The sequence below is a fragment of the Sander vitreus genome, chromosome 9 (assembly GCF_031162955.1).
Source record: "Sander vitreus isolate 19-12246 chromosome 9, sanVit1, whole genome shotgun sequence".
Classification (NCBI taxonomy): Eukaryota; Metazoa; Chordata; class Actinopteri; order Perciformes; family Percidae; genus Sander; species Sander vitreus.
This window is the reverse complement of record NC_135863.1, coordinates 21,154,973-21,182,857: the sequence shown is the minus strand read 5'-3', so window position 1 is coordinate 21,182,857 and position 27,885 is coordinate 21,154,973. Positions and strand designations below refer to the sequence as shown.

General features: G+C 41.5%; 1 protein-coding gene across 25 annotated transcripts in view; it reads right to left on the bottom strand.

Moving 5' to 3' along the window:
• celf5a (cugbp, Elav-like family member 5a) overlaps positions 1–27,192 on the bottom strand; it is a 195,720-nt gene extending 168,528 nt beyond the window's left edge. For 23 of the 25 annotated variants that reach the window (XM_078259231.1, XM_078259243.1, XM_078259233.1 and 20 more), the window contains exons 1-2: positions 26,796–27,153; positions 10,332–10,414 (exon numbers count right to left, since the gene is read on the bottom strand). In XM_078259231.1, coding sequence (XP_078115357.1) covers positions 10,332–10,414; positions 26,796–27,153 — 441 coding nt within the window. Of the gene's footprint in view, positions 1–10,331; positions 10,415–26,795 lie in introns of all 25 variants that reach the window. The other 2 variants (XM_078259253.1, XM_078259254.1) reach the window with 1 other exon arrangement.
• Between the last annotated feature and the right edge of the window lie 693 nt (positions 27,193–27,885).

Genomic DNA, 27,885 nt, shown 5'->3' with positions numbered 1-27,885 from the left:
TGAAGTGGGCGCAAAAGCGTTAGTACATCTGGCCCTCAGTGACAAGACTTCTGCGTTTATAGGGCTGACCTCGCATTACTGCGGTCCAGCTAAAAACTGCTATAAAAATGCTTGAAGAATCCTAACACAAAGAAATGTTGAATGTGTCGACGTTTTAACTTGCTGGTGCTAGCTCAGCTATATCCAGTGTCCTGGTATTCTGCAGGGCAGACGACAGAAGCCTTCACCGCTAGCTATCACCCTGACACTCGCTCCCTCAGCGAGCTCTACTGACAGCCCTCCTCTGCAATGCAAATGCCCACTTCCACATGAGCAGGCCCATCACTAGCACTCCCCATACACTTGTATTCCATGTCATTACCCCCGGGGACCCTTACACACACTGTTCCTCTCTTCTACACCTCATGCTGCTACCCTTATCTGGGATGGGAAGGGGGCTGGGTCTGGCTGATGCGTTGGTAGCCCTAAAGGAGGGCTGCCACGGGCCGTTTCCACTCATGCCTCCTGTCAGTCACATTCCTCTCCTTGCCCTCCAGCCATGTGTACTGTATTTCATTAGTCCTGATTTTTGCTGACAAATGCTGGCTGTCGTGCTGTGCATCCCCCTTACCCTCTCTATGGACACTACCCCAAAGCACAGCTAGATCTCCCTTACAAATGAGCTCCTTCTGGTACCACCACACAAGTGTGTCATTACAATTGACCACAGATACACAGCACATGCTGTGTGTCTATGGACAGTACACACACAAACACGCATACACACTTACACAGACACTCTGAAGGTATGCCTTCAAGCTGTCAACATGACCCTGTGCCTCCCTCTTACTACTCGCCTCTTTTCTCATTTTTTCAACTATTCTGTGACTTCATCTCCCTCTATCTCTCACATTCCTTACTCACCTCCTCTCTCTCCCAAAGGCATAATGTCCAGCCAGTGAGATGTCAGCTCCGTTTAGCCACATTGGGTGATGTGTTTTAAGTGTGTCCTTCATTATTGAGTAAAGTGACATGTTCTCTGCGATAATTGCCTGGGCCTCCTAAACTGTCGCCTTGTCTGTTTGGATATTTAAGCTAGTCTTTTCTCCTCTCTCTTTCAACAAGGACACACACATACACACCCCTCTATTCAGGGCCATAGTTTATCATCCATGTGTGCACCCCTCCGCTCACTCCCACTCTTTCTCTTTGTGTCTGCGGGCAGTGGCACACCTGTGCAAGCCTGTACAGGGACCCACAGATGGATTGTCAGTTAGTATCTGGGCCTTGCACTCGTCTGCACTGCCATGCCCGCTGGCCTGAAATAAAACCACTCTTCTGGTTCGGCTCTGCTGGTATAGGTGATGCTTCACAATGCCAAACTGACATCAGATCATCTGAACTGCACAGCATCAAAATGAGCCACACCCGCACATGTTAGTGTATACAGGCAGTGACATTTAAAGTCAAAACCAAACCTACCTACACACACACACACACACACACACACACACTGTTTTCCCCATTACACACAAAGCCAAGCTCTATAACCCAGATCACAGCCGTATCACATGACTGAATCTCATAGCCAGGCAGGCGAGCAGTCTTCAGCCACAACCAGAAATAGGTTAAACAGACTAAAAATATCCAAAACATTTATAATTCAGCTTTTTTGTTAACCTGTGCTTCAGAAAAAAATAGCACACTTCTCACTGTGAAGTGGCTTAATGGGCAGGTTGTGCAGTGGATTATTTTGGTATTTTAAGCAGCGTCTCCCCCAAGCGCCGGTAAGCGAGATGTGCCCTGAGCAGTGGGGGGGGAAGCAGCGTTGTAATGTCATCAGAACTAATGTCACAGATGGGGTCAGAATACGGTCATCTGTAACTCAAAGAAAGTTCTTCATTTTGGGAGGTGGTTTGATTCACAAATTTGGCAGTAATAAATTAATATTAGAGATGCACTGATTACAACTATCTAGGCCGATTTCGATTTCCGATTTCCTTTGAGTTAGGCCAGTCGATACCGATTTTAGCCGATTCCATTTTTATTAAATATTTATTTTCTAGCTTTTCTTTAATAGAAAATGTTACATTTTGCATAGAACATTTTTTAAATAGATAATCGATCATTATAAAATACAACTTTTTTTCAAAATTCACACACATCTAAAGTGCAATGTTATGGACGAACCATTTCCTTCTTTTCACATCCAATATCAACAAAAGAAATGTGATACATTTAGCAAACTAAACTTCTGTATGTATGAAAACAGGGAAAACAGGTAATGGCAATAAAATAATATATAAATAACAAATAAAAATAAAATAAATATAGCCTTAATGCAGTAGGCTATAGATATTTCTCAAAAGACACACACAGGCATGTTTGAACGTCAACAGTAACATTACCTGAAAACAGCGTGTAGTTCCTTTTTTAGCAAGTTTGCTTTATGTGTCATTGTGCATAAATATGAACAATGTCGTTTCTGTCAACAGGCTTATCTGCTAACGTTAGCTACCGGCGGTTACCTCGGAACAATCCAGCAAATAGACGGTACCCTAGAGGGCCGTTACCTGAAACAGATGATTTAACGTCACCGCTCATTTTACAGTTTAACAACAAAACTCTTTAAATGTTACTACGTTTTTAATGTTGACTGTTCGAGCCGTGTATAATTACGACTGTATGACATTTCTTAAACTGCTGATTGAGCAGCAGTGTGCTGCTGCTACATACATACAGCGGAAACCCTGCATGTGCACGTGTAGTGTTGCTGTTGCGCGATGTAAATGATGCGGCGCCCGAGTGCATTTGACCGGCATAAAATCGGCATATGTCAGACTGACCGGCAGGTCGCCAGTCATGGCCGATGATGTGAACATCGGCCAATTCCGGTTACCGGCCGGTCAATCGGTGCATCTCTAATTAATATCAAGCAATAAAAATGAAAAATGCATTTATTTTTGTTCAGTCAGTCTACCAATATATCTCATTTACTGTTTAGCATTATTTTCACCCAAATAATTCTTTAAATGCAACAAATCTTGGACTGTAACAGTTTTACAACAGTACTCATTGTAGCAACTAAAAAGAGACTATTGCATGTGAGTACAATATTCTGTATGAAATGAAATTTCATGATGAAACACGTTTTTAGTGGGTGTTGTTTATTCTCCAAAGGCAGTTGCAGAGTGCAGATCCTGCTTTTTTTCCAAATACCCTTGGAAGCCAATTCCCTGGGGAGAGGAAGGCTTCTCTAAATATGTGGCTAATCTACCACACAGAAAAATGAGCTGAACAAAGGATAGGGGTGCGTGTGTGTGTGTTAAAGGGGTATCAGAGAAGCAACTGCAAGACAGAGCCAGACCGAAGGTGGAAAACAAGCTACAGTGTGATGCTCCAACAGTTACTCTGTGTGTTTTAGTCTATTTGTAGCATTTCTGCTTCAGGGGTGTGTATATTTGTGTGTGTGTGTGTGTGTGTGTGTGTGTGTGTGTGTGTGTGTGTGTGTGTGTGTGTGTGTGTTCTAAGGGTGTGGGGATTCAGGAGCACTCTGGTACAGCAGCTCTTTACTGGCGCACACACGTGCACAACTTGTCTTTTATTTTGAAAAAAAAAATATTTTGACGGACATACGTCAGAGCCGTGCAGCAGTCTAGCGACGTAGCCATGGTAACCATCATTTTATTAATGTTCACTGTAAGTTTGTGTTGATGTTCAGAGGCAAGATGGCGAAGCGCAAATATGACCCGGAGTATTTAAAATGTGGATTTTCTTACAGCGAGGATAAAAAGGGATAGAAACCTCAGTGTGTGATATGTAATGTATTGCTTGCACATTAAAGCATGACATTTGCTTGGTTTGAATTCTATAAAAGTGGGTAGCGACTTAATGACCATGGGAAAATGTGGGTCACAGGGTGAGACCAGTTGAGAACCCCTGACCTACAGTATAATAAGTATGAATCACGTCTATCTACACGTGTACAACAGCCCCAGACCTCCAGACTTTTTATGACACCACCTGCTCCTTCTATTCATCATTGTGATTTGACTTGGGTAATACATTCAGACACCGGCGAGGTCACAGACATAAAACCATAACAGTACCAGTACCCACAAAGCCCTCTTTATTCTCATCTCAATCGAACAAAAAAGGTTATAAAAATTGAGATGAGCTGTAGCCATTCAACTTATTGTAGTGCTGAGATCAGCTGGTAGTACGTTTCTTTATGAGAAAACGGATGGTGTTCAAATGTTTTAACAAACATCTAGGTCCTTACTTATGTGTTTGTAATTACAGAGTAGGGATGTAATGGTATGAAAATTTAACCTCACGGTTATAGTGACCAAAATTATCATGGTTTTCGGTATTATCGCAGTATTTTTAAAAGCGTGTTCAATATGTTCAGAAAGCACTGATAGGCCTACACAAGCTGAAATAGTTACAAAAAGTGTAAGTGTTTATTATATTACAAAAATATAGGCAATAGGCTTGTAAAAACTATTGAAAACTGGCTACTGAAACACCGGCCCGCCGTAGGGTGTCCGGTAAGAACTGGAACCAGAGATGACTGACTTTGAGATCCAGGAAGATTTATTTACAACTCCAACATGAAGTTAACTATGAAGTTGTATTTGACATTACATGTGAAGTTGGATGTGGTTCTGAAATATAAACAAATAATAATGCACATTAATAAGCATCTGACTTACTATGAACAACCTGAATATCAACACGTGGCTGCACAAGTAATATTAAACAATCTGCACATCTATCAGCTATGCAATAAGAAACACTGCAACAGCAGTATTATCAAGGCGATAGTATATCTCTCTCACTCTAAATAAATGTCTTGTCGTAACACGGGCTAAACTTATCCACATCGTAGCAGAACACTTATTGAAATATGAATAAACGTAGCTTTAATGTTTACACAGATAACGAGGCAGTAAAACCCATGACAGTTTACCAAGCTACAGAATAGTTTTAACTTGCGTTCTACACACATTACTTCAACAAGTTTGAAAACGGGAAAGGCAGGATAAAGAAAAAAAGTCCGTCTACAGCTGCTGTTCTGTCCCTTTCTCCTGTCTGAGCGCGAGTGATTAGCAGGAGATCAAAGCGATGACTCTCGTCACATCATCTCAGGAGAGAGAGCAAGTGTTACTATGGCCTTTTTTACAAGGCTGATAAATATCCTGAGCACTGTCATCTCCTCCTTCATGATTCCAACTTCAAGAAACGCACTGTAGGCTACGCAAGTGCGCCCACGCGGCAACTTCAGGAGACTCGGATGAAGCTGGGAACACGCGGTTTCCACACTGTGGTAATCCACCGTGATAATAATGATATTTTAAATGAAAACGGTAATTGTTATCATCAACATTTTTACCGTGGTTTACCGTTACACCGGTAATCGTTTCATCTCTATTACAGAGGCACAGAGATTTTACAAGAGGCAAAAACCCAAATAAAGTATGGGCAGTGAAGCTGCAATAGTATTTTACTTCAAACTCAAAATGATAAATTCATAACACATATCCCTGTTTAATTCATAAAGCAGAAAAACATATTTAAAGAAGAGAAGACCTTGAGTATGCCTGTTTCAACTTCCACTCCACTATGATCTTCTTCCTGAGAACACACACACTTGTTAGCCAAAGGCTTTATTCGAACGAGTCCCCTCTCCCTGACTACAAGGCCTCCAATCCTGCCAGCACTGATTGGCTTCATGCTGACCAGTCCGCTCCACTCTCACCCCCACCCCTGCCCACTCAACACAGGCACATGCAGTACACACACAATCATACTCATACTCCGCCAACCTTCACAGAAGTAGCAGTGAATTATTCAACCTTTGCAGCATCGAGGCCGGAACACGAGTGAGCTTGACTGTAGTTGATAAACAGGTGGATAGCATGCACGCAAAAGAATGGGTGTATATGTTATGTTCATGTGCAAAGCCCAAAGGAAGGCTAGGATGTTTGCAGCGTTTCAAGGAACGGCTCCATCACACGGCAGCCTCATTTCTAAAGCACAAGGTCGGCTACTGTCCGCAACAGAGCCCTGCTCTGCTCCTCGCTTGTCATACATTCTATTATGGATAAGCTGAGCACTGGCCCATACACACAATCACACATACAAACACACGTCAATGCATGCACGCACATGTATACAAAGATACAGGAATCCACGTGCACTCACACAGCAGACTAACAGGTATGTGTGCAGCACAGGGCACAGCGCGAGAGTAAGAGAGCGGGAAAGACAGAAATGAAGACAGAGGGAGACGGAGGCAATTGAGAGGGAGGGGATCTACTTAGAGTGTTGACATTGCAGGAGCCCACATGTGTGTGCCGGAGCATAATCTTCTCCCTACTCTCATTGGATTTTTAATGCGGGTGCTATTTCCATAAACCTGCCTCCTGAATCACTGCCAGCCTCTTACACTCCCCCCAGGTCGAGCTGTACTAATACTCAGAGTAAATGCATGCAGCAAACACATTTTCACCGTTGCCTCTCCAAGACAATCACTGTTGTACACAATGCTAGCATGACAAAAAGGGAAGGGTGGCATGTTGTTGTGTGCTACAGCAAACAGACTTGCTGCAGCGACTGAGATTATTTCTTGGATCTGCTGGATTTGAGGAGTGGCAGTGAGAGGACAGAGAGTTTGAGCAGAGAGAGGGGGATATGGTGGCGGATAGTGTGAAGGATGCAGGATTTTGTCATGATGCTGAGCTGGCACTGTGTTAATGTTGTATGTTTTTTTAACAACAAATTATGTCATAAAGGAATAATAAGTGTCCAGGTCATCAGAAGATGCTTAAACTTTACTTGGTAAGAGGAAAAAAAAACATATTTGGGGGTTTTACAGTTACACATGCACGCATATTTATACACACAGAAGCAGTCGTAGGGTTATGTAATATAAAAAGTAGTACATCTCTATCAGCAGCAAACAAGCACGAAACAGCACACACATGAAAGATACGAGCCTCACTGTCGTGGGCGGTGCGTGATCGTGGCAGGTTGCCATGTGCACATGTTTTTCTTCCCACCTTTATACACTGCTATCTGTATCTACATACGGCTGGCTGCAATGCAAAGCCAGCTTACCACATACGCACAAACATACACAGCTAATAGAGCCAAGCAACACACACACCTGGTAAACTGAGTTTCTCCTATCCGCTGGCCAAACTTATGTCAGGCACTCGTGTCCCCAAGGTTCCCATCGCACTTCACCACAGGAATCTATATTCCAGTCCAGTACACTTCCATTAGGCCATACTGTTCCTTTCAGCAGCTAATGTGTAACAGGGGGACACGGATAATAACATCCAAGAACACAAGCACTTCTTTCTGATAATAAGAGGGACACTGGGTTGTGTGTGCTAGCATCTGAGTGCATGCAAACAATGCACTTTGAAAAAACAATTTTGAACAATCATATGTTACAACTTAAAATTAAATTGTTAAAGTTATAATCTTTAAAGATTTTAATTATCAATTATTTTAATTATTTTATTATATAATTTTTTTTAAAGTGCATACACTCACACAAGCGAATCAAAGAAAACAATCTATGCACATACCAGAAGTTACGCAGACAACGAAAGAAACAACATTCGATCATGAGTTCAGTACTACCACTGTGGATAACACAGTTGACTATGTTCTTTAGTGTATTTAAACATGAATCCTCTCAGCCCACACTTTATTTGGATGCGCTGTAACAAGTAGACACTCAAGACGTGTTTCCTGTCCTAATTGTTATTTTGAAATGATACTAACGATGATACTGGATTTTAAAACAAACGTTCTGTTACCAACAGTAACCACAGGTGATGCCAAATCAACCATGACTGAAATCATATGGGTTATAACTTTAGAGTATTTGAAATATTTTCTCTTGCAGAGGTTAGGGATTCAATGCTTTGCCCAAGAGCATTGCAGGTGACACAGGGTGTGAACCCAGGCCTTCCAGCTGAAGATTTAGCCAAACATTCTAACACTCCATCTCATGAAACTCAAGTGTGTGCATGCTGTGGGCTTGTTTTTGCTCAGTATTCAAGCAGAGGGCCGTTCATGAGATATAGAATATCTTGTTAGGTAGTACAATGTTCATTCATTGTCCTACTCATTTGCAACAACAACATTAATAATGTCGAAACACAAAAATCCTGCTTTATATTATATTTTAATGATTGATGATTGAATGATTTGAATATTAATGATTAATATTCAGAACATTGCAAATAACAGATAACCAGGTAACCACACCGGTCCCAGCCCCCCTGCGAGAGAGCAGCAATGCCAGGGTTAATGACAAAACGCAGACGTTAATAACTCATAGCTCATCTCTGGAGAAGTCCTAGTTTACATTAATTACAGCATAGCTCCTGGCAAACTGCATATCAAGCAGGATTTTGCAAACAAACAATCATATCTACTTACCATCAAGCAGTGAAGCAACAGGGGTCATATCACAAAAGATTTAGGAGCAGGGAGGCTCAAGAGAGAAGGACAGGAGAGGCGATCGGAGGCAGTCAAATGCACAAACACACATTTCTGCACATACAGAAACACACACAACACAATGCAGCATGCCATTTATTGTAAAATGAGTTGTATATTTTCTTTTGTTATATTGTAGATGGTTATCATTCTTTAAATGTATTTGTTTTTGTGAATAAATCTCTCCCCAGCAGTTAGTTCATCAATAGGTGAACAGGATCTTTAGGATGTTTAGGGAAACTGGCGTGCTACTGTATTTGTATGTAGCTAGTGTTGTAGCTGCTTGCTCTGTGTGTGGATGCAGTATTATAGCACAGACTCGGTGTCCTTGGACCGCTGGTGTTTGAGTGTGTGAGTGAAGTTGAAGGGAAGGGAACAGTAGAGCAGCCTCGTCTGTGAGGCCTGACACTCATCAACGTCTGCCTGTTACATTTCTATGACACGCTCTGTCTCAGAAAGAGCAGCAGCAGAGAAGCAATGGGAGACAGGGGAGACAGGGGGATGCAGGGTGGGGTAGAGGAAAAGTCAGCAAGAGGGCTAAGGCAGGACTGAAAGGTACAAGAAAAGGATTTCATTTCTCACAAGTGGTACAGGCAAAGTTACTGAATATGTGTGCAGAAAATGCAACATGCAAGGTGTTTTCTAATTCTGTACATACTCTATGTATCATGGCTGTACAATCATTACATGTAATTGTTTGTGTTGACATTGAGTGATGCTGTTTATAGTAATATTGTTTACAGCACTCCATTTGGATGATTGTTAAATCTTTCAAAGCCCAGATGGTTTCTGCTCTTCTCTCAGAACACATTAAGGAAAGGAAGGGGTGCAGGCAAGAGCATCAAACTTGTTAGCGTCTCTGTCTGTGCCTGCATGCCTCTCATTTACACATTCAGCCACATCAACCATTTAATCCCAGTGGTAGGACAACCCTTACGGAGGGTGGGGGGGGGGGTTATTAATGACAATGAGGCGTGAGAGAGAAACTTACTGGAAAGCCAGACTTTGGACAAAAAACAGGAAAAGAATCAGAGAATCCTTTTATAACACATCACTGAACACAGTTAGTGTTAGTCTTCCGTCTTATTATTCAAATGCAGAGGAAAATGGATGAGAATAACGCCCTCCAGCCTCGCGCTTGGCTAATTTGCAAGATAAACGAAACAACGTGTTTTTCAAGAAAGCCACCATAAAAATTGTCAAAGTTTGTGGTAGTGGCATTTGCATGTTTAACTGAAACATGTGCCTTTTGGGGAGGGGATCTTTACTGATGTTTCTCCCTGGTGCAGGCTTGATTTGATCATGTTAAGGCACACTGCCTCTGTGGGGAGCCACATCAACCCACCCCTCCATCTTTCTATCTATTTCTAACCAAAAGATACAGCTCTGCACAGGTGTACATACCCACACACACAAATGCTTAAACAACAAAACAATGAATATATGGATAAAATGAAATTGCAAGTGAATTCAAATTTCATGAGCACCATTTCACATATAATTGTTATCTTCATCAAAAAAAGAAATGCAGACCCACCCCCCCCCCCACCCAAAACAAACTGTCACTCTATGCTATTGCTTAAAAAGTGTGAGGCAGAGTGGTCTGATCAATGCTGGCAATATCCCCTGGCGACCAGACACATGGAAAAGTTGAAACTGGGCCTTCAAAAGGCTGAGCTATTGATTGAATTGCTTTCCAAAGTGTTTTTTATCTCTGGGACTATACAAGGAGAATGCCGGCTGGTGTGCAGCCGGGTGCAGATGGCATGGCTGACCACCATAGAGAGAAAAGAGAGGGAGTGAGAAGAGGAGGGGAGACAGACACTTACCCCTGGCAGTGTTTTCTGTTCATGGAGGGCGTTCTGGGCTTTGATGGCCGACTCTCGGGCGCAGTAGGTGAGGAATGCACAACCTGCAACAGAGGCAAACCACATATAAACTTCATTAGAATGACATACATCCATCCATCCATCTTCATCCGCTTATCCGGGGTCGGGTCGCGGGGGTAGCAGCTCCAGCAGGGGACCCCAAACTTCCCTTTCCCGGGCCACATTAACCAGCTCCGACTGGGGGATCCCGAGGCGTTCCCAGGCCAGGTTAGAGATATAATCCCTCCACCTAGTCCTGGGTCTCCCCCGAGGCCTCCTCCCAGCTGGACGTGCCTGGAACACCTCCCTAGGGAGGCGCCCAGGGGGCATCCTTACCAGATGCCCGAACCACCTCAACTGGCTCCTTTCGACGCACTTGCATAACTTAAAATAAGAATGAAAGAAACCAAAACATTCAAGACATTACAAAATGATGCAGCAGTTTAAAAGAAATAACAACAACGAATATTAGGACAGTGATACAATTACAAAGAGAAGAGAAAGAGTTCTCATGTCCAGACACTGAGTAATTAACACAATTAAGAAACCAAATCTGTAAACCAGAACTCATGATCTGTGGTTTCATGAGTCAGTGAGAACTCAAAGCTCCTTGCAAACCTTTCTTGAAATAAACAGAGCAAGTTAATGAAAACAGGCAACCGTGCAATAGACCAGGCTATATGTGGACAATTGTTCTAGGGGGCAAGGGAAGAGGAGAAAAAACAAAACAACAAAGAAGTAGGAGATGAGCTGAGAATTCTTTGGTTGAATTGCCAGGCCTGTCCAGCCTCCCCATCCCTAGTGCCATGTCCTGTCAAGAGCTCCTAGCAGCCTGGCCAGCACCCCCACCCTGAATGCTTGTGACAGCAGCCGAGACAAAAGAAACAGGACTGCAGGAGAGTATTGGGGGGTAGAAAAGGAGAGAAGAAGGCATGAGATCAGTATAGGGATGGAGGTAGGAGGTAGACACTGACAGAGAAGAAGGCAGGACAGGACGTGGTGTTAAAACTCTCCAGGGTGAATGCTGCCATGCGTGCACACACACATCTGTCAAAATCACTGAATACATAAAGATCAGAAGAGCAGAGGCAGGGAGGACGTGAGATGGAGAGAAACCAGATGGAGTACTGAGGCAATCATTTTCCCCCTGACTGTCTGAATAAATAGATTTGCTTGTGTTCTATTAATAAGGTTCATATGGGTTACCATGCATCATATTTCTGCCACTCTGTAGATGGTTTATTAGAAGCCACTGCATTTTGGATCTCATTTCAACAGCCAAATGTATTCAGTGGGTGGTGATGTATTAAGTGTCTTTACACGGACAATATCCCAATTCGTTTTTTTGTTGTTGCATACAAGATCGCTTTTAACCATCTAAGCATTCACTATTCATTTTTGTCATGTGCCTGTGTAGGCTATGTATATCTTTTTTGCCACTTCAGTAACCCTTGCACTGGCTACACTATGTCTACACTGTAACCTTTGCAGGACTGCATCAAAAAGAAGGGTTAAAATGCCATGTCAGTCATTGATCCATTGATTGACCTGTAACCTGTTTTGCCTTGCTGCTCTAAGTCTAAGGTGTTTGTCAACACATGTGCGTGTGTGCCTGCACACCTGCCTATATACAGAAAGTATTTGACCACTCTTGCCTAAATCCCATTAAATTCTTTCTGTTCTATTTTATGAAGCTCCTCCTTTTGTTTGGGACAGTCAATCTGCACCCCGCCATGCTTTTCAGTATGAGAAAGACAGATAGTGATGGAGTCTGTCCAGGGTGGTGACCTTTGAGGTGGCTGACTGTAGCACTGGTGTCACGGTGCTGCCCTCCCCATAGCCTCCCTTGTCCCAGCGCCCCTAACCTAATGATTTCCGATGGCCCACCACACAAATCATTCAGTCACTCACCGTGCTGTCTAATTCCCTTTCTCTTTTCTACGTCAGCTTGTAAAGAATTACCATGACTGCGGAAATGTCACTGTTGTTTTGGGTTTGTTTGTTTGTTTGTTTCTCAAATGGTTAAGGGTAATAGGAGGGAGTAGATCCATTTTGGTGGTTGTTTTTCTCTCTTTTTTCACTCTCTCTGGGCTTGTTGTTGGTTTACTTGACAAATGCTGGCCCCATCTCTGAATAAGAAACAAGTATTTTGCATTACAATCACAAACGCAGTTTATTTGTTAATGTGTAATGCATAGGGCATTGAGAATAAATTAATAACAACCACAACACTAGCAAACAAAAGGGAAACATGAACTCCATTTAAATGTGATTCTGTGCTCTTTAATGTATGGCTTAATAAGAATTTGCAGGCCACAGGCGAAAAAGCTTTAACAACTCCATAATTGGAATCCAAACACGTACAAATTGCCAGTGCTGCATTGCATACCAAGTGCAAAAGTGTGAGGGGGGGGGAGCATGATGAAATAGTTTGAAACACAGCAAAAAGCCACTGTAATCGGAGCCTGCTGACAAAGCAATGGGGGAAGCCTTCCCATTGTGAGGCGATGATCCTCTGCATCATCTGATAGAAACCTAAAACAGCCTTATCTCACACATCAATTTCAGCTCCAAAGAGAAGAAATTCCTCCTCCTCCTTACTCCCTTTTCCTCCTCCTAGTCTCGTATCCTACTTCTTAATGATATATTTTTAAGTGTGCGCGGTGTGTACTGGGAAATAGGACTGAGTTGAATTGGCATGTAATTAAAAAGTCTTACTTGGAAGAGAGAGAGAGTGAGTAGAAAGGAGATACTGTATAGCTGTGGCGACAGCAGCCATGTACATTCACCGTGGCCCAGGCTCTCTGTTACCAAAAGTGTGTGGGTGCGCAGTACAGAAGGATATTCTGCAAATTGTTTTCAACAGGTCCTGTTGATAAAATACACACACACAGCTGATGTTCTTACCGTGTCTAGGCATTTTTTTTCTGGCACACTTATTCAATTAACATACTGACTGTGTCCCAATTCCATATTACATACTAAGAGTATACAGTATGTATTCTATGAAAAAATATCATGTTCGAAGTTAGTTTACAACCAGTTCAAATACATATAAACACTGGACCTTCACACACAAATGTACATGCATTCAGCAACAAATATGAACACAGAAATAATACAGATGTGAACACACTGCACATATTAAGTTCCACTGTGCTCACCCTCTTTCTCACACAAACAAAAACCCAAACGCTGATGAAAGAACTTACTATGATTCATAAATTACCTTACAGGACTATTAGGAATATAAGCATAAAATCAATTATCTTGGTAGAAATATATATATCAATCAATACAAAAACCTTTAGTATAATTAACTTTCACAATAAACACTACACTACACTACTTCATTCATATAAATGTCCCCAAATTAAACTAAAGAACGTAAGAAATAAAGAGAAAAAAAAGAGTATTCCATTTTTTTTGTAAATAAGAACTAGTGTAAAGATATGTTTGACAAAACGTCCAAGATTACCAGCTAACTTTAACTTTTCTGAGCATTTGCACACACACAACAGCAGTTTCATAATAGGCATTGCATCAACGCCCTAGGAGTTAGCTAGCTGCACCGCTCCCTAGCCAAATACTACTCTTAGATAACCTTTAGCATGGCCAGCTAATGGCAAAATGTTACAATAATTGATTTATTGTCATGACTTACCAACTTCGACAAGCTTTAACACGACATATTTTGGTAAACAGGTCCTCCTAAGCACATAGCTATGAACTAGCAACAAAGTAGTATCTTACTTGACATATTTGCGATGGAAACTAACACTAGTTTATCAACATTTACGGGGTCTGTTTATCGTTTGGCTTCAAGTCACGTTGTCTCTCCACACCGGAAGTTTCTCGCGCTCGCGACCCACGCACGCAGGTCTCATCTGATTGGCTAATAGCTTTATTGGCAAGAATATTTGAATTCGAATACACCTTATTGCCTAGGCTAAAATACATATAACATATAATTACGTTTTACAATCGAAACCAAAATAGATACTTACAATGTAACAACTACACTTTAAATGTATGCAATTTAGTTTCTGTCTTGCCATTAAGCGAAAAGGGCCAGGCTTAAGTAGTATTTGATAAATCAGCAGTGTATGTCATTTAGAGTTTATGCAAAGTTGTTTTTGACCAAAGAAATTGTTATTTCATGTAACTAATTAATAAATACTTTAAAAAAAATCATTATTAAAAATAAGAAATGATACAGGCCATATTGTGTGAAATAAATGTATTTGTTGTACTAGTAACCTCACAGTACAAAGTGCTGGCTCTTATTTGTTTGAAATCTGAAAGGCATTCATTTATTAAAATATTCACTGCAAAGCTCTTTGACCTTCATGGGCTGCTAACTTTAAACAATTATCATTTTGTTTGTTTCGTTCGTTATCCATCCCCATACCAAACTCGGGGTTCAGTACTTCTTGTGCAGTTTTTTTTCCAGATGTTGAAATTTTCTTTGATGACATTTGACAAAAAAAAAAACATACTACCTTAGCAGTTAAAGATATTTATATTCTAGTAGGACCATGAAGAGATTAATTTGTGCCTGCCACTATAGCAACTGACAGCTACAGGCTGTGACGTCAGCTGCAGGAGCTCAATATGCACATCCTACTTCTACATTAGCATTAGGCATAAATCGTGTACTGCAAAACTGTTAAATATGACTGCAATTCCAAGGAGACTGGGCTGGTTTAAACCACAACGTCTCTCTTTTCACTCTGCCTCTTTGCTCCCTTTTCTCCATCTCCTTGCCCCAAAGGAGCCAAACTGCCCCAGTGTTATGAAAAAGTGTGAACTTGCTCTCAATGTGGCATTTCCTTGGCCAGAAAGTGTGAAGGTAACAGAAACCAAGCCAGTCCTGGCACCGGTCTCACCTGCTCCCTCACACATCATTTGCACTCTTTGGAAAATGCTATCACTGTGGGTAGATTACTTGCTTACTTCATTTACTGCCATGTGGGGCTCTGGGGGAACTGATAGCCTTTCAGAGGGGTCGGAAGCTGAAACACACATCATCAGCACTGATACAATGTGATTATGACCTGAATCATTGCCAGCCAGGGAGGCAGGAGGCTCAGTGGCGCAGATTGACCGTGAGGGGGGTAATCAGTTTGGTCTCGGAGAAGCTTTTAACTCACATAATCACTCCCTCACCTTTGAGAAAAAGATCCCGTTCTGTTCACACACTCAAACAATCATGCCAATGTTCAGGGAGAAGGAGAACAGATTGAGGGAGGACAGACAGAGAGGTATAATAAAGAAGAGGTGGAGCATGGAGTTGGCAGGGACTTTCCAAAATGCTCTCACTCATTGTTCTGACAACAATATTTTCTCTGCCCAGGCCTAATGGGCTTGTAATGAGCACTGTAATATAAGCAGTAGCCTAGCGTAACCTGTAAACCTTAATTAAGTCAGACAGCCACCTTAAAGGGAGCCAGCGCCTGTGCTCAGTCACCATCTCATGATCCTGAAGCTGACTATAGTCTTCCATCACTCCTTTATCAATCACTCCATCCCTTCATCTCTGCTACATCCAGCTCCAAATCCTCCTGCCTTTCTCCTTTTAATATCCCTCCCATCATCCCTTCACCTTGAGCAATGGCTGGGGGAGGATGCATCGATGTCCATCATGAGGGCAAGAAATAGTCCCCGGACCCTCCCTCGTATCCTCTCTGACCCCTGAGTAGGAGACCTCAGCCATTGATTTGTTGCTACTCGCTCACATAGACTACACTAGCCTCCAAGCAGCAGTCAAACAGATCCATAGGCGCAGATCCCGGAGGACTGCCTGTGTGCGTGTGTGTAAAAGTGTGCATATACAGAACATATACAAGCACGTCTCATGGTGTGGCATGCATTGCCTAACGAGTGCGACAAATGCAATAAATTATTTCTGAAAGGCACTGTGTGTATTTCAGGATCATTACTAAGCAAAGAAGCCATCATAACAATGAAAAGAGATAGATTTTGACACCTTCACACTCACAATCTATTGTGTATCTCTCAGGTTAAATAGTTCTCTCAAGGCACAAGTGGTTCATACATAATCCAACTGTAGAGTATTTCTCTCAAAAGCTGACACAGGGCTCTATGCTGTAGGCGTAGTAGCATTAGGAAGGCTGAAAACAGTGATACAGTTCCAACTAGTTCCTTATAAAGTTCGGTGACGTGACAGATTGCTACCGGCCGTCCATTCCCAAGTTGGCCGGAACTCTTACTAACATCTAGGATATGGCTTTGGCATCCTCCACCGTACTGTAGTCTTCAAAGTATACACCTTGGCTTCTGTAAACTATCTTTGTACTTCATCCCTCTTCTGCTATTAGAGCCAGGGCCCATTGACAATCTATAAATACATCTAGTGGCCTGCATCCCTGATGAGCAAGCTAATTCACATTGTTAATGGATGGAGTTTCACAGAGCTGTAAATAATGTGTAGGTTCACTTATTGCCTCTGCCGTGTTACTTCTGGGAGGGTAACAACAGTTTACCTGCCAAGTCCCGTCTCTCCAGCCCGTCGTCGCTGCCTCCCTCCCCCAACCAAGTCTAGGCCAGGGGATTTACACAGAAATCAATAATCAAGTTTCTCTGAGACAACACCCCCCCCCAAGTCAAAGTCAGAAAACTGCATTTCCTGCTTTTCATGTACTATAACAACCTCTTGGAAAAACAAACAAGACCAGACAAAAGGAAATAATAAAATCACTTTCACTTGGCTCACACCCATTGCCTGCTGCTGTATATGGTACAACACAGTGCACTAAACTTCCACTGGTGCAAAGTCTTCATTTCATTTAACGTACCTGATTGACATATTTGATGCTATATTACCTACAATGCATGTCCTCTTTTGAAAGGTGAAAGGCATTTAAACCTTTGAGACGGATCAATTGATCATAGCAAAGCCACAATCATAGATGACTGGCAGCTGCAAACTGACTGCAGACAAAGACACGGGTCAGGTTTTCAGTCACTTTGATTTTACTAATTGAAAGATACCTTTAAAGACAGCGCTTCAAAGGCCCAGAGGTTGTGGAGTGACTGAAAGAGGAATGAGGAAGAAAGCCACGTGAGGAGGAGGAAAAAACACGACCGGCTAAGGGACCGTTCGGTATTTATGGAATGGACCACAGGAGGAAAATACAGGAGGGTCATTTCTTTTTATTCTTTGTTGAGAGGAGGGTCACCCAAACATTTTTAGTCTAGGGTGGGGGGTTACCCAACTTTTGTATTCATGAATACAGCAACATTTCAAAGTGGCTTGTCTGGTGCATATTTTTCCATGTAGCTCTCAGTCTCGGCCCCCTGTCGCATTCATTATGACTTTCCTGCAATTGTCGCGGATCTTGTTTCTCCAATGTTTCCATACGCACGTGAATGCTGCATTACCCTCAACTTCACTTTTTCACATTGCACATTGAGCCCTTCTGTAAAAATGAGCGGACCAAAGAAAAGAAAAGTGGATAGTGAGTGCCGAGTGTTTAAGAAGGAGTGGACAGCAAAATATTTTTTCACTGATGTCCGATCAACGGCTGTATGTCTGATATTCAAGGAAACTGTTGCAGTTGTTAAAGAATACAACATCAGCTGTCACTTTGCAACGAAGCATGCTAACTATGCTAGCAAGCAGTCAACGCAAGAACGGGCGGCAACTGCTGAGAGGTTGATGGCTAATTTACAGACTCAGCAACATTTTTTTCACCGACAGACTGCGATTCAAGAGTCCAGTACCAAGGCAAGTTTTCTGCTAGCATTTAAATTAGCAAAGGCTAGCAAGCCTTTCTCAGAAGGCGACTTTTTGAAGGACTGCATGATAGAGACAGCACGTCTCTTATGTCCGGAGAGCAAAGGCAAGTTTGAAAAGATCAGTTTATCAAGAAGGACAGTGACTCGACGTGTGGAACTGATTGATGAAGATATTGCCAGCGAGTTAAATAAAAAGGCAGAGTCCTTTACGGTTTTGAGCTACTATGCATGTGTTTTGTTGAGGTTTCTGGTGTAACGTTGCGACTGGAGCGCAGTATCACAGAACAGAAGGCGTCAATAAATTGTTGGGGAGGGTCATGCCTCTTTTGCCAATCATTATTGCTGGCGAAGGGAGGGTCAAGTCTATTTTGACTAAAGATCCCAAAACTCCTCCGGTAGCCCCTTGAATAAAAAACGAACAGTCCCTAAGACAACACACACGCATTCTTCTTTTGTTGTACTGCTACACAGGCCAGCTTGAGAGGAAACATTACTTGCACCGGTCTTTATGAACCAATTTTGCAATGAGTACTCTGCTTCCTATTTCTTACTATAAAAGTATGCATGTCAGAATATACGACTTTGTGTACCTGTCCCAGCTTTCTTTTCTTTTTTCTTTATCTCATGTCACCACTGAGCTGGAGAAGAGTAATAATTGACACTAATGGTCTGACTAACAAGCAGGCACCAGGTTGTTAATTGCATTGACGTATATTTCCTAGTAACCACATTCAGCCCGGAGGATCCCAGAAATACTATCTATCTATCTATCTATCTATAGATCAAAAGAATGGCAAAGAAAGAGCTATGAAAGGAACCCAAAGAGCAGACGATACAGATATGAGAGCCCATCAGCTATTAATTAATTTGAGTAGTCTTTTTTAATTAAGCCAGATCTACGGTTGAATAGTGAACCACAGAACGGGTGCCATGTTGGAACTCATATAAAGTCTGCATACACTGCTCATTCAACCACATTTGATCATCAAAAAAGGAACACAAATTCTATCTTTCATCTGTGTGTTCTGCACTATTTGGCACACAATTTGCTAGTATCACACACAAAAAAAAATGTGGATGCGATACATCTCCAGTACAAAGCGCCTGACCAGTTTGTGTCTCTGGCGATAAAGCACAGAGACTGTTAGCTACAGCGTCGCCGCTTCAGCGGGAAAGATAGATGGAAGGAGTGAGGGGAGAGATGGCTGCGTGATGGAAGGGAATGGGGTGTAAGGAGAAGGGGGGGCTGACTACGCTGGAAATGAGGGGGGCATACAGTCGCCCACAGATGCTCCCTCTGTCTCTCCCTCATTCTCTCTCTCCTTTTCAGCACAGTATGGGAGCAGTCTTTTGGGGGAGGCTGGCAGGCAATCAGTGATGTCATGCCAGCAGTGCAGCGATGGCAGCTTAACCTATTTTCGGAAATACCACCGAATGTCTATTTTTAACCGTGCTGAGCAGCATGTATCTTCACACATCCCTCACAGACCTGAGCAATCATAGACATTTTCTAATCTAAAATGTGTCTTCATCACAAGTTGGGGATTGCTTGATATCTGTAGGAAAAGGGTCTCGATGCTGATAGTGCTGTTTACCATGTCATAATTACCAGTGAGGGAGGTATTATCCATGTTGTCAATTGTAGTATCTTTTAATCTGCTGTTACAGCAAATATAAGTATTTATATTATAGAATAGCCATAAAATAGTAAACTGCCTCTAAGACCAGTGGCAAAAGTCATAGTATTTGCAGCAGTAAGTATTACTAGTGTTACGGGAGGGATTTTCTCCTGTTAACAGGTTCCAAGTGATTATTTTATACATCTGCCAAACTTGGCCTCTGCTCCTCCTCGTCCTCCACCCCACCCTCCGGTGTCCAAGAGGCTACCAACCTGTCAGATCCTCCATGTCCCAAGCTGAGCTATCACTCTACTCTCCCACTGCCTTGGGATAAAAGCAACTATATGTTTCTGCATCTCTGACAAACACTTCATCTTTTCTCCCTCCACTTATCTATCTGTCCATTCATCCATTGTTCTGTGCTATGTGTCTGTCTGTCCTTTGCCTTGTGGGCCCCGCTGCATACATGTGCCATCTTCCATGTCCAGTCGTGTGACAGGGCTAAGTCATTTCCACAGAGCTTTGTGTTCGCGTGCACTCGCAGGCAGATACATGTACGACATTTATGCATTGTTCATTCACACCGGCATCAAGGGCTCAACCATTTGGCAATCAGAGAGATGTGACAGCTTGACTAATCTGTGATTGTTTTTTGGCCAAAACATGGGGGTTAGCAAGCCCTCCAAGGGCACAGTACTATAAGGCAAGACAAATAACTTATTATTTTCCAGGCTTGTACAAGGCTTTATCGCATGAGTTCTCCTGAACCATTCCAAAATGGAGAGGGATTATCACAAAACATTGCATTAAAATCTCCTTTCTCCCCTCTCCCTTGTTATTTCATTTTCCATCTAAAATGAATCTGTGCCCAGCCAGGCTCAAACACAACATTAAAGACCTCATACTATTCTAACAGAAAACGCCAACCCCCTCCTCCCTCCCTCGCTCCCTCCTTTTTTTTTTTTCCCTCTGTGCCTTTATAACCCCCCCCCCATAAGAGTACACTCTGCTCTGTAGGCAATGGCACTCTGCTAAGCTACCCATACAAAATAGATAGACTTCTATCCCTCTATTTAGACTAAGGAAATAGCTGTGACCTTTGTGCATCAACAAGACGGCGGAACGCCTCTACAGAATCTACCTTTAGAAGAGAAATGTGACCTTAAACACACACAAAAATTCAACCCCAAATCCTCATTGTAAAATGTAAAAAGACTGTTAGCAGAGCCATAAATGCAGAAAGAAGTTTTAATGCATTTATATAATTTATATATATTATATATTTAATATTTTAGTACATTCAAATGTACCTCAGCCCTTGTTGTATCGAATATATCGATGATATTTCTAGAATAAATGTATAGCAAAATTCCTTTTTCAAACATTATGGGTCCCTTTTGGAACGTATTTCAGGATACATTTACGACATTATTATATCACAGGAACAATCAGATCACCAAATAATGTGTGTCAACCAACTCTGAGAAGCATAAGCAAACACCAAGACAGAATAACAAATGGATTTACTTCCAGGTAGCCAAGTGATGTGAAACCTTTCAAAGTGTCTTAAACCCTCAACACCCCTGCCATTATTATCATGCCTCCAGACATGACACCGTCCACAATCTAAAACAAACCCCCCCCCACAGAGCTTAATTTAGTCCATTTAATGAAATACAGATGTAGTGTATAGTTTCATTAACAAGTGTCTTAGTGATGAAATTGGTCCATGTTTTCCCTTAGACCTCACAGTACATCTTTCCATATCTGTCCCTGCTCCAGGCACGTATTAAGAGCAAACATATTCAAGAAAGGTCAAGGAATAATGGCACTTCTAACATACTGAAAATATAATATACTGCAAGCCGTAATGAATGTTGCATTAGTGTAGGAAATCAATCCATTTAAAAGGCTCTCTCGGGTGGGGATTAAGGGATAAGAAGCGAAGACGGAATAACAGCCAGGTGAGTTTGTTGTGCGGACACTAACCTGCAGCAGAGTGTGGCCTTGTCGCCATCTGAGATTGTCAATCTCCTTGGAAAACCAACAGAAAAAGAGGAACAGAGAGAGGAAGGCAGCTCTCCTCATCCTGAAGTCAAGGCCCATAGCGCCTGTCAGTAGCAGTTGAGCTGCTGCATCTTTTATGAGGAAAGCCCTGTTGCTTATTACAATATTTACAGACGTTTAAAGATTGCAAAGCAAGTGTTGTTACTGCATTAGCTTGGCTCAGTGGCCTTCACTCACTAGCCCTGACAGAAGATTTTATTCTAGATTTGTTCAATCGAACCACTGCACAGAACTGCAAGGTGTTTTTCTTGTGTCTCTGTGTTCACATATGGAATAAATTCCTCCTTTTATGAAACTCTTTAATGTCATTAACAACCACACAACTGTTATACTGGCACAAAGCCTAAGCTCTGCCGTTGTCTCTTAAATCAGTAATCTGATCATCACAGAGAGTGTTGTGTATGTGCGTCCAAGTCACTTCTACAGCTCTGTTTATAGTCTGTAAGTGAATTTATCCCATCTGTTTCCCCAGGGGGGATGCTGTCCTACAGCAGCGCCGTGATCTTTGACACTTTCCATAAGGCACACGCAATATGGAGACGTGTAGATGCACTCTCACTTCCATCATGTCAAAGAGGAGAGAGACGCTTCAACAAACCAGAGCATGCTACTGTCTTTCAGCTACCAGCTCACATAGGAAAACTGCAGCCTCATATTAATACCATATCATTTTGGATTGATGTCTCAACTACATCTGTTTCCTTCATTTTCTCTTTTTTTTTTATTGGGAGGGCAACCCACAGAGGAACGTTATCCATCAGACTAGCTCTGAGGGAGAAAAAAAAATACAAACTTGAATACATATTTCATTAGATTATTCTGTGATTTAATGTGCTTCTGCTTGGCTGGCGTCTACAGTAATATCTCTGGTCCATTTATAAATGCATTAACACAATGACACCCGACACTAGCCTAATATTGATACCCGGGCTGAGTTGGCCAGCAGACTGAAGCAGCGTAGTGATTGTTTTGTCTGTCTGTCTGTCTGCTTGCTGTGCTGAATCACACCTGCAGAAAAGAAAAAAAAAAGATCTTCCTTTTCCTCATCTCTCGTTTGAGCTTATGATACTTCACTGCACGTGGGAAGATTAGTCAATCTCAATCAAACTCATGGGATAAAATCTGTCCAGACAAACAGAGCAATTCAACAAAAATCTCCACGGAAACAGATTCAGCATTGCTCAGAGTGCTTTGCTTGTATACGTCCACTTTTGCAAAGCATCACTGTAAATTTAAACACAAAAATGAACAAAAAATACTAGACAAACAGCAGGCTAAAATAAGTGTACAGATTAAAGCCTCGGTTCTGCATATATGCATGTGCATAGACGTGCAAGTGTGTGTTTTGCATGTGCTATAAGTGGAAGCTAATTAGAGCCAAAGGGAGAAGTTTTCACAGTCTGTGATAAATTCAACATCAGGAAATCCTCTACCTATTAATACCAATTGGGCGACAATAATTGGCAGGCCATCGGCAGCGTGTGCAGAATTAATCATTTGAAGAGCCAGACTAGACTGAATTTTTAATTGGCGGAGGCAGCCACTGTTTAGGGAGGCAACCAGCTGATCACCCAAGAGACTGCTGCTTCAGACAATGCACATTTGCTAATCCTCTTGAGTCAAGTTATTATGGCCATGCATTATTATCACGCTTTACAAACTAATTCCATGTTTTCCCTCATGGATTACCAAGGGGGGAAAAAAAAACAGTTGCATAAGAAAAGAGGAAAATAATCAACACACAAAGTGCAATGTGGATGAACTGAAAATCAAAATGACAGAATAACTGCAGTGACTACAAATGCACGACACTTAGAATGATGACAATAATGCGTGTGTGTTTATTCCTCTGTCCATCAATGTATTTGTCAGTCTGATTGTGGCTCTTTGAGGATGCTGTTCCAGAGTTTCCAACAGGATCCATACTCATAATCCTTTTTCTGCTTAATAATATGATTAACTATAAAATAACCTCATCAGAGATCATTGACATATTAGGGTTTGATTATGTATTGTTAATTTTGTAGCCTGGATTCATTACATTTTAAGCATAATGAAATGGCCCTAAAACGTAATGACTGAACAGTACTTATGTTAGAATTAGTACTTATGTAAATTAATGAATAAACATAAACCGATTTACTATGAGAAGAACATTTAAGATTAAGTGTCTATAAGTTTTACTCAGATCAGAGCGATAACCTTATCTACTTGCATTTAAACAAGCTAACGTTTTGGATTTTTGGCTGTTTATTAAGTGGCAAAAGAACTCGTGATTGACATACAATGCAATACATACGCAATAGATACAAGTTCACAGGATTGTGTTACACACTTTTATAAAACATTGGATTTCACTTTGTTCCACAGCTCTTCAGAATTTGAGTTTTGCATTTCAAACGAACAGGGGAGACCTGAGAAAGAAATAATTTCACTGAATACAAACATCATTTACAAATTTCATTTAACAATTTTCTTTCAGTTGTTTAAGAACCAGGGCGTAAGTGGTTTAATGTATATCTACAATCATAATAATTGCTGATAGTTATTATGATAATACAAGAAAACAGACAAAAAACTTTTCAAAGATAAAAAACTGTTAATAGGTGAGCAAATAATTCACTATATTTAGTATTAGCAGTGCTAATGCTGCTGCTAATACTAAACTACTGAATGTATTGTGCCATGTATACAGTATTTCACTTAAATTATACACAGATCTATCAAAGCTCTATTTTCTGTCTATGGAAATACGTCTAAGAGCCTAAATTGTCGTTTCCCTGTCACCATGATCAGGCGAAAACCACTCAAGAGCTAAATACTGCAAACAAAGTTGTTTAAAAAAAGAGCTAAATACTGCAATCATTATGCAACACAGGGCAATGCTATTTTAGTATATGTATGCACACACATGCACACGCAACCACATACTAATGAATGCCAAATGAGTGCTACACTGAAGAAATGTCTTCCCTTCTACATACTGACAATTAAGAGCGTTAGCCATCTAGCATGAGGCTTCATGAAATATGTTGCTAATATAAACTATGATAGCATAATCTAATGGTACATGAAACCTTCATAAACCTAAACATAACATTTTTTTCATCCAAATGTGAGCACAGAGATTTTGCACACTATTTTATAGATCACCAGCTAATTGCAACATGAACATGCACATCAAAAATAAAAATCTATACATTAAGAAAAAAAATGTTCTTTTTATTTCCTTATCCTTATCTTATTTTAAGGTATTCCTTATTGTTGCAATACTGTGTCTTCTAAAACTGCAATCAATTCCAGAATGTCAGTCATATTAATGAATGTATAGGGCAAAAAACAAAACAAATATTAGTCTATTTTTGATACAGCCTTAATACAAGGGCTTTGTGACATGCAGACAACTTTTGTTGTGGTAGCACATTACATATCTTTTGATGGTGATTTGATATGTCATAGAAGACATTGTTTGCAATGTTTGCAAATGGCATTAACATTACTGTCACAGATTGTCAATTATCTTTTCTAAATGTCACTGCAATCAATGTCACTGCTCATCTCCTGTACTAACATCCCTCACACATAAACAAGTGCAAAATGGGGAATGCAAAAGAGGGGGGGGAATTGAATTTGGAAAGAGGCTTTTATTTTTACCAGTATTGTGACAAAATGATAGTCATGTTTTATTGGTCTGTGACATCTATAGGGCAGTTTTAGAAACAGAGTAAACCATAGATGAAAAGAATAGTGTTGGACAGTGTTGGTTTTTCTCTCTTTGAATCATGAATGTGGTGTTGTATAGGCTATGTTAAAAATTATGATTACAACGGAAATAATAATTCTGATACTGGTCACAGTCATTATTATCATGGAAGCGTAAATGTCACTGTGATTGCTTCAGCAATATACAGCCCTCTCAAGAGGTTAACATGTCCAACCTGGCTGAGTGCAAAAACAAACGTCATCAACAAAATGAAAGTTGGTTGTTGATGATGATGATAGTGATGATGATGATGATGGTGATGATGACGTCTACACTGCGTGCATCGACTATGAGGGGGGCACGTATTGTGAAATGGTATTCCCACACAGGCAGTGATCTACCACCGCACATCCTTGATAACTAACTTCATTACGGAAGGTGGAAGTTGTCACTGTGTGCAGTGAGCTGAGTGGATGTACACCCTCCCGCCTCCCTCAGCCTTCCATTTCAGCACACGCAGCGCAGCATCACTCTCCCTGGCGACGGCCGTCATCTTGCGACAGTTCTTGCGCCCTTTGGAGACATTTGTATTGAACTGATTTCACTGTGTCGGGTTTGCACGCAGCCCCATTCGCACATGGGGAGATGTTAAAAGAAAGCGTACGGGATGAATAAATGATGCCACCCTCCGCGAAAAGACGGGACTGGCTGGCAAGGGAAGGCTCTTTAAAAATGTATCCTTTCCAAGCGCCTCTGCCCCACTTAAGAGCGTGTTAAGGAAACAGCAATAAAATACAGAACATGGCCAACACAGTTTGTCACCCTATCATTCGCGATACTGCAAGCGCTCCTAATATTAGTAGCCTAAATCTCCCATTTTGCTTGTCCGTGTAATAAAGAAATATGTGGAATTATCAAAATGGAAATACAAATGCTCTAAAATATTACATCACGAAGAACTTTATGAGCAAAGCACTCATAACTGGGACAAAATAACAAACCTCATGAATGTTAGATGAAAGTAGGCTATGATGCACATGATGAATTGTTTACAATAGTAGACTAATATATGGATAATAATAAAAAAAATAAACAATGAATAAACATGATCAAATGTAAAAAAAATATATATATATAAAAAAAAGCCTAAATAAAAAAAACAATTTCGCGTTTCTATTTCAACACAAAGGAGTTCAAAGGGTAGGCTACAGGAAATAATAAGCAATTGTGAATCTTTACATGGGCCTCGCAGCCATATGAGGGGCGACACGTTACCTTTGTGCATGCCGGTGTATCGGTCCTTGAGAACTGTCAGTTCGTGGATTTTCCCAAACTGTTCAAACAGGGGTTTCAGGTCTTTTTCTTCCAAGTTCCGCGGTATCTGCCCGATAAACAGCTTAATGGCATCTTGGTCTTTCATGTTGCCGCTCTCCGGATGAATTGAAATGGGTTCTGACCCGTTCATGGGTTTCGGAAATGTGATCTGAGGATACTGGTGCTGATGTGGGATAAGTAGTAGTGGTTGTTGGCTCGGTGGTACCCCCGGTCCGGTGAAAACCAGGCTGGAGTAAGCGGGTTGGAGCTGCTGTGGATGGTGCTGCCTTCTTGTTTCAGTCTGAGTGAATCTGGCCATTCTGAGCTGGGAGCAGAGTGGATAATAATGACAACACACACACACACACGAACACACTCACTGTGAGAGCGCAAGCACTCAGCTGGAAACCAGGCTGACTTTCTATCCGACACACGCACACGCACACGCACGCTCACACACACACACACGCACACGCACACACACACACACACACACACACACACACACACACACACACACACACACACACACACACACACACACACAGTACGAGACAGGCAGAGGGGGTGATAGCGGCGGAATAAGCGCACGGGAGCGATATTAGACGCTCTGGAGCGACACCCAGCGTCACTTATGAAGTATTTCATCTTAGGAGAGGCAGCGATGATTGTTTGGGCTCTGAGCAGCTTTTTTTTTTCTTTTTTTTTTTTTAACATGACTGAGCAAGTTTGTAAAACACTTTCCTTCTAAAGAGTGGGGAAAGAACACAGTGGAAAATATTCCTTAGGCCCTTCTCACAGCAGATATTTTGACGTGTCTGCAAATGGAAATCCATCAGTTCCCAAGTCTTAATGACACAAATTGGCATATAGATGTTAAAATCCAACTATAAATGTATAAAATACAGAAGATTAGTCACACCGAAATTAGGCAACTTACCAACTATGGGTCTAGTAATTATCTTAACAGCTGCTTTTTTAGCAACAAAGATAAATTGAGGTTGGATGCTCATTTGTGTTTCTTGAAAATCACAACTTTCTGGCTTCATAG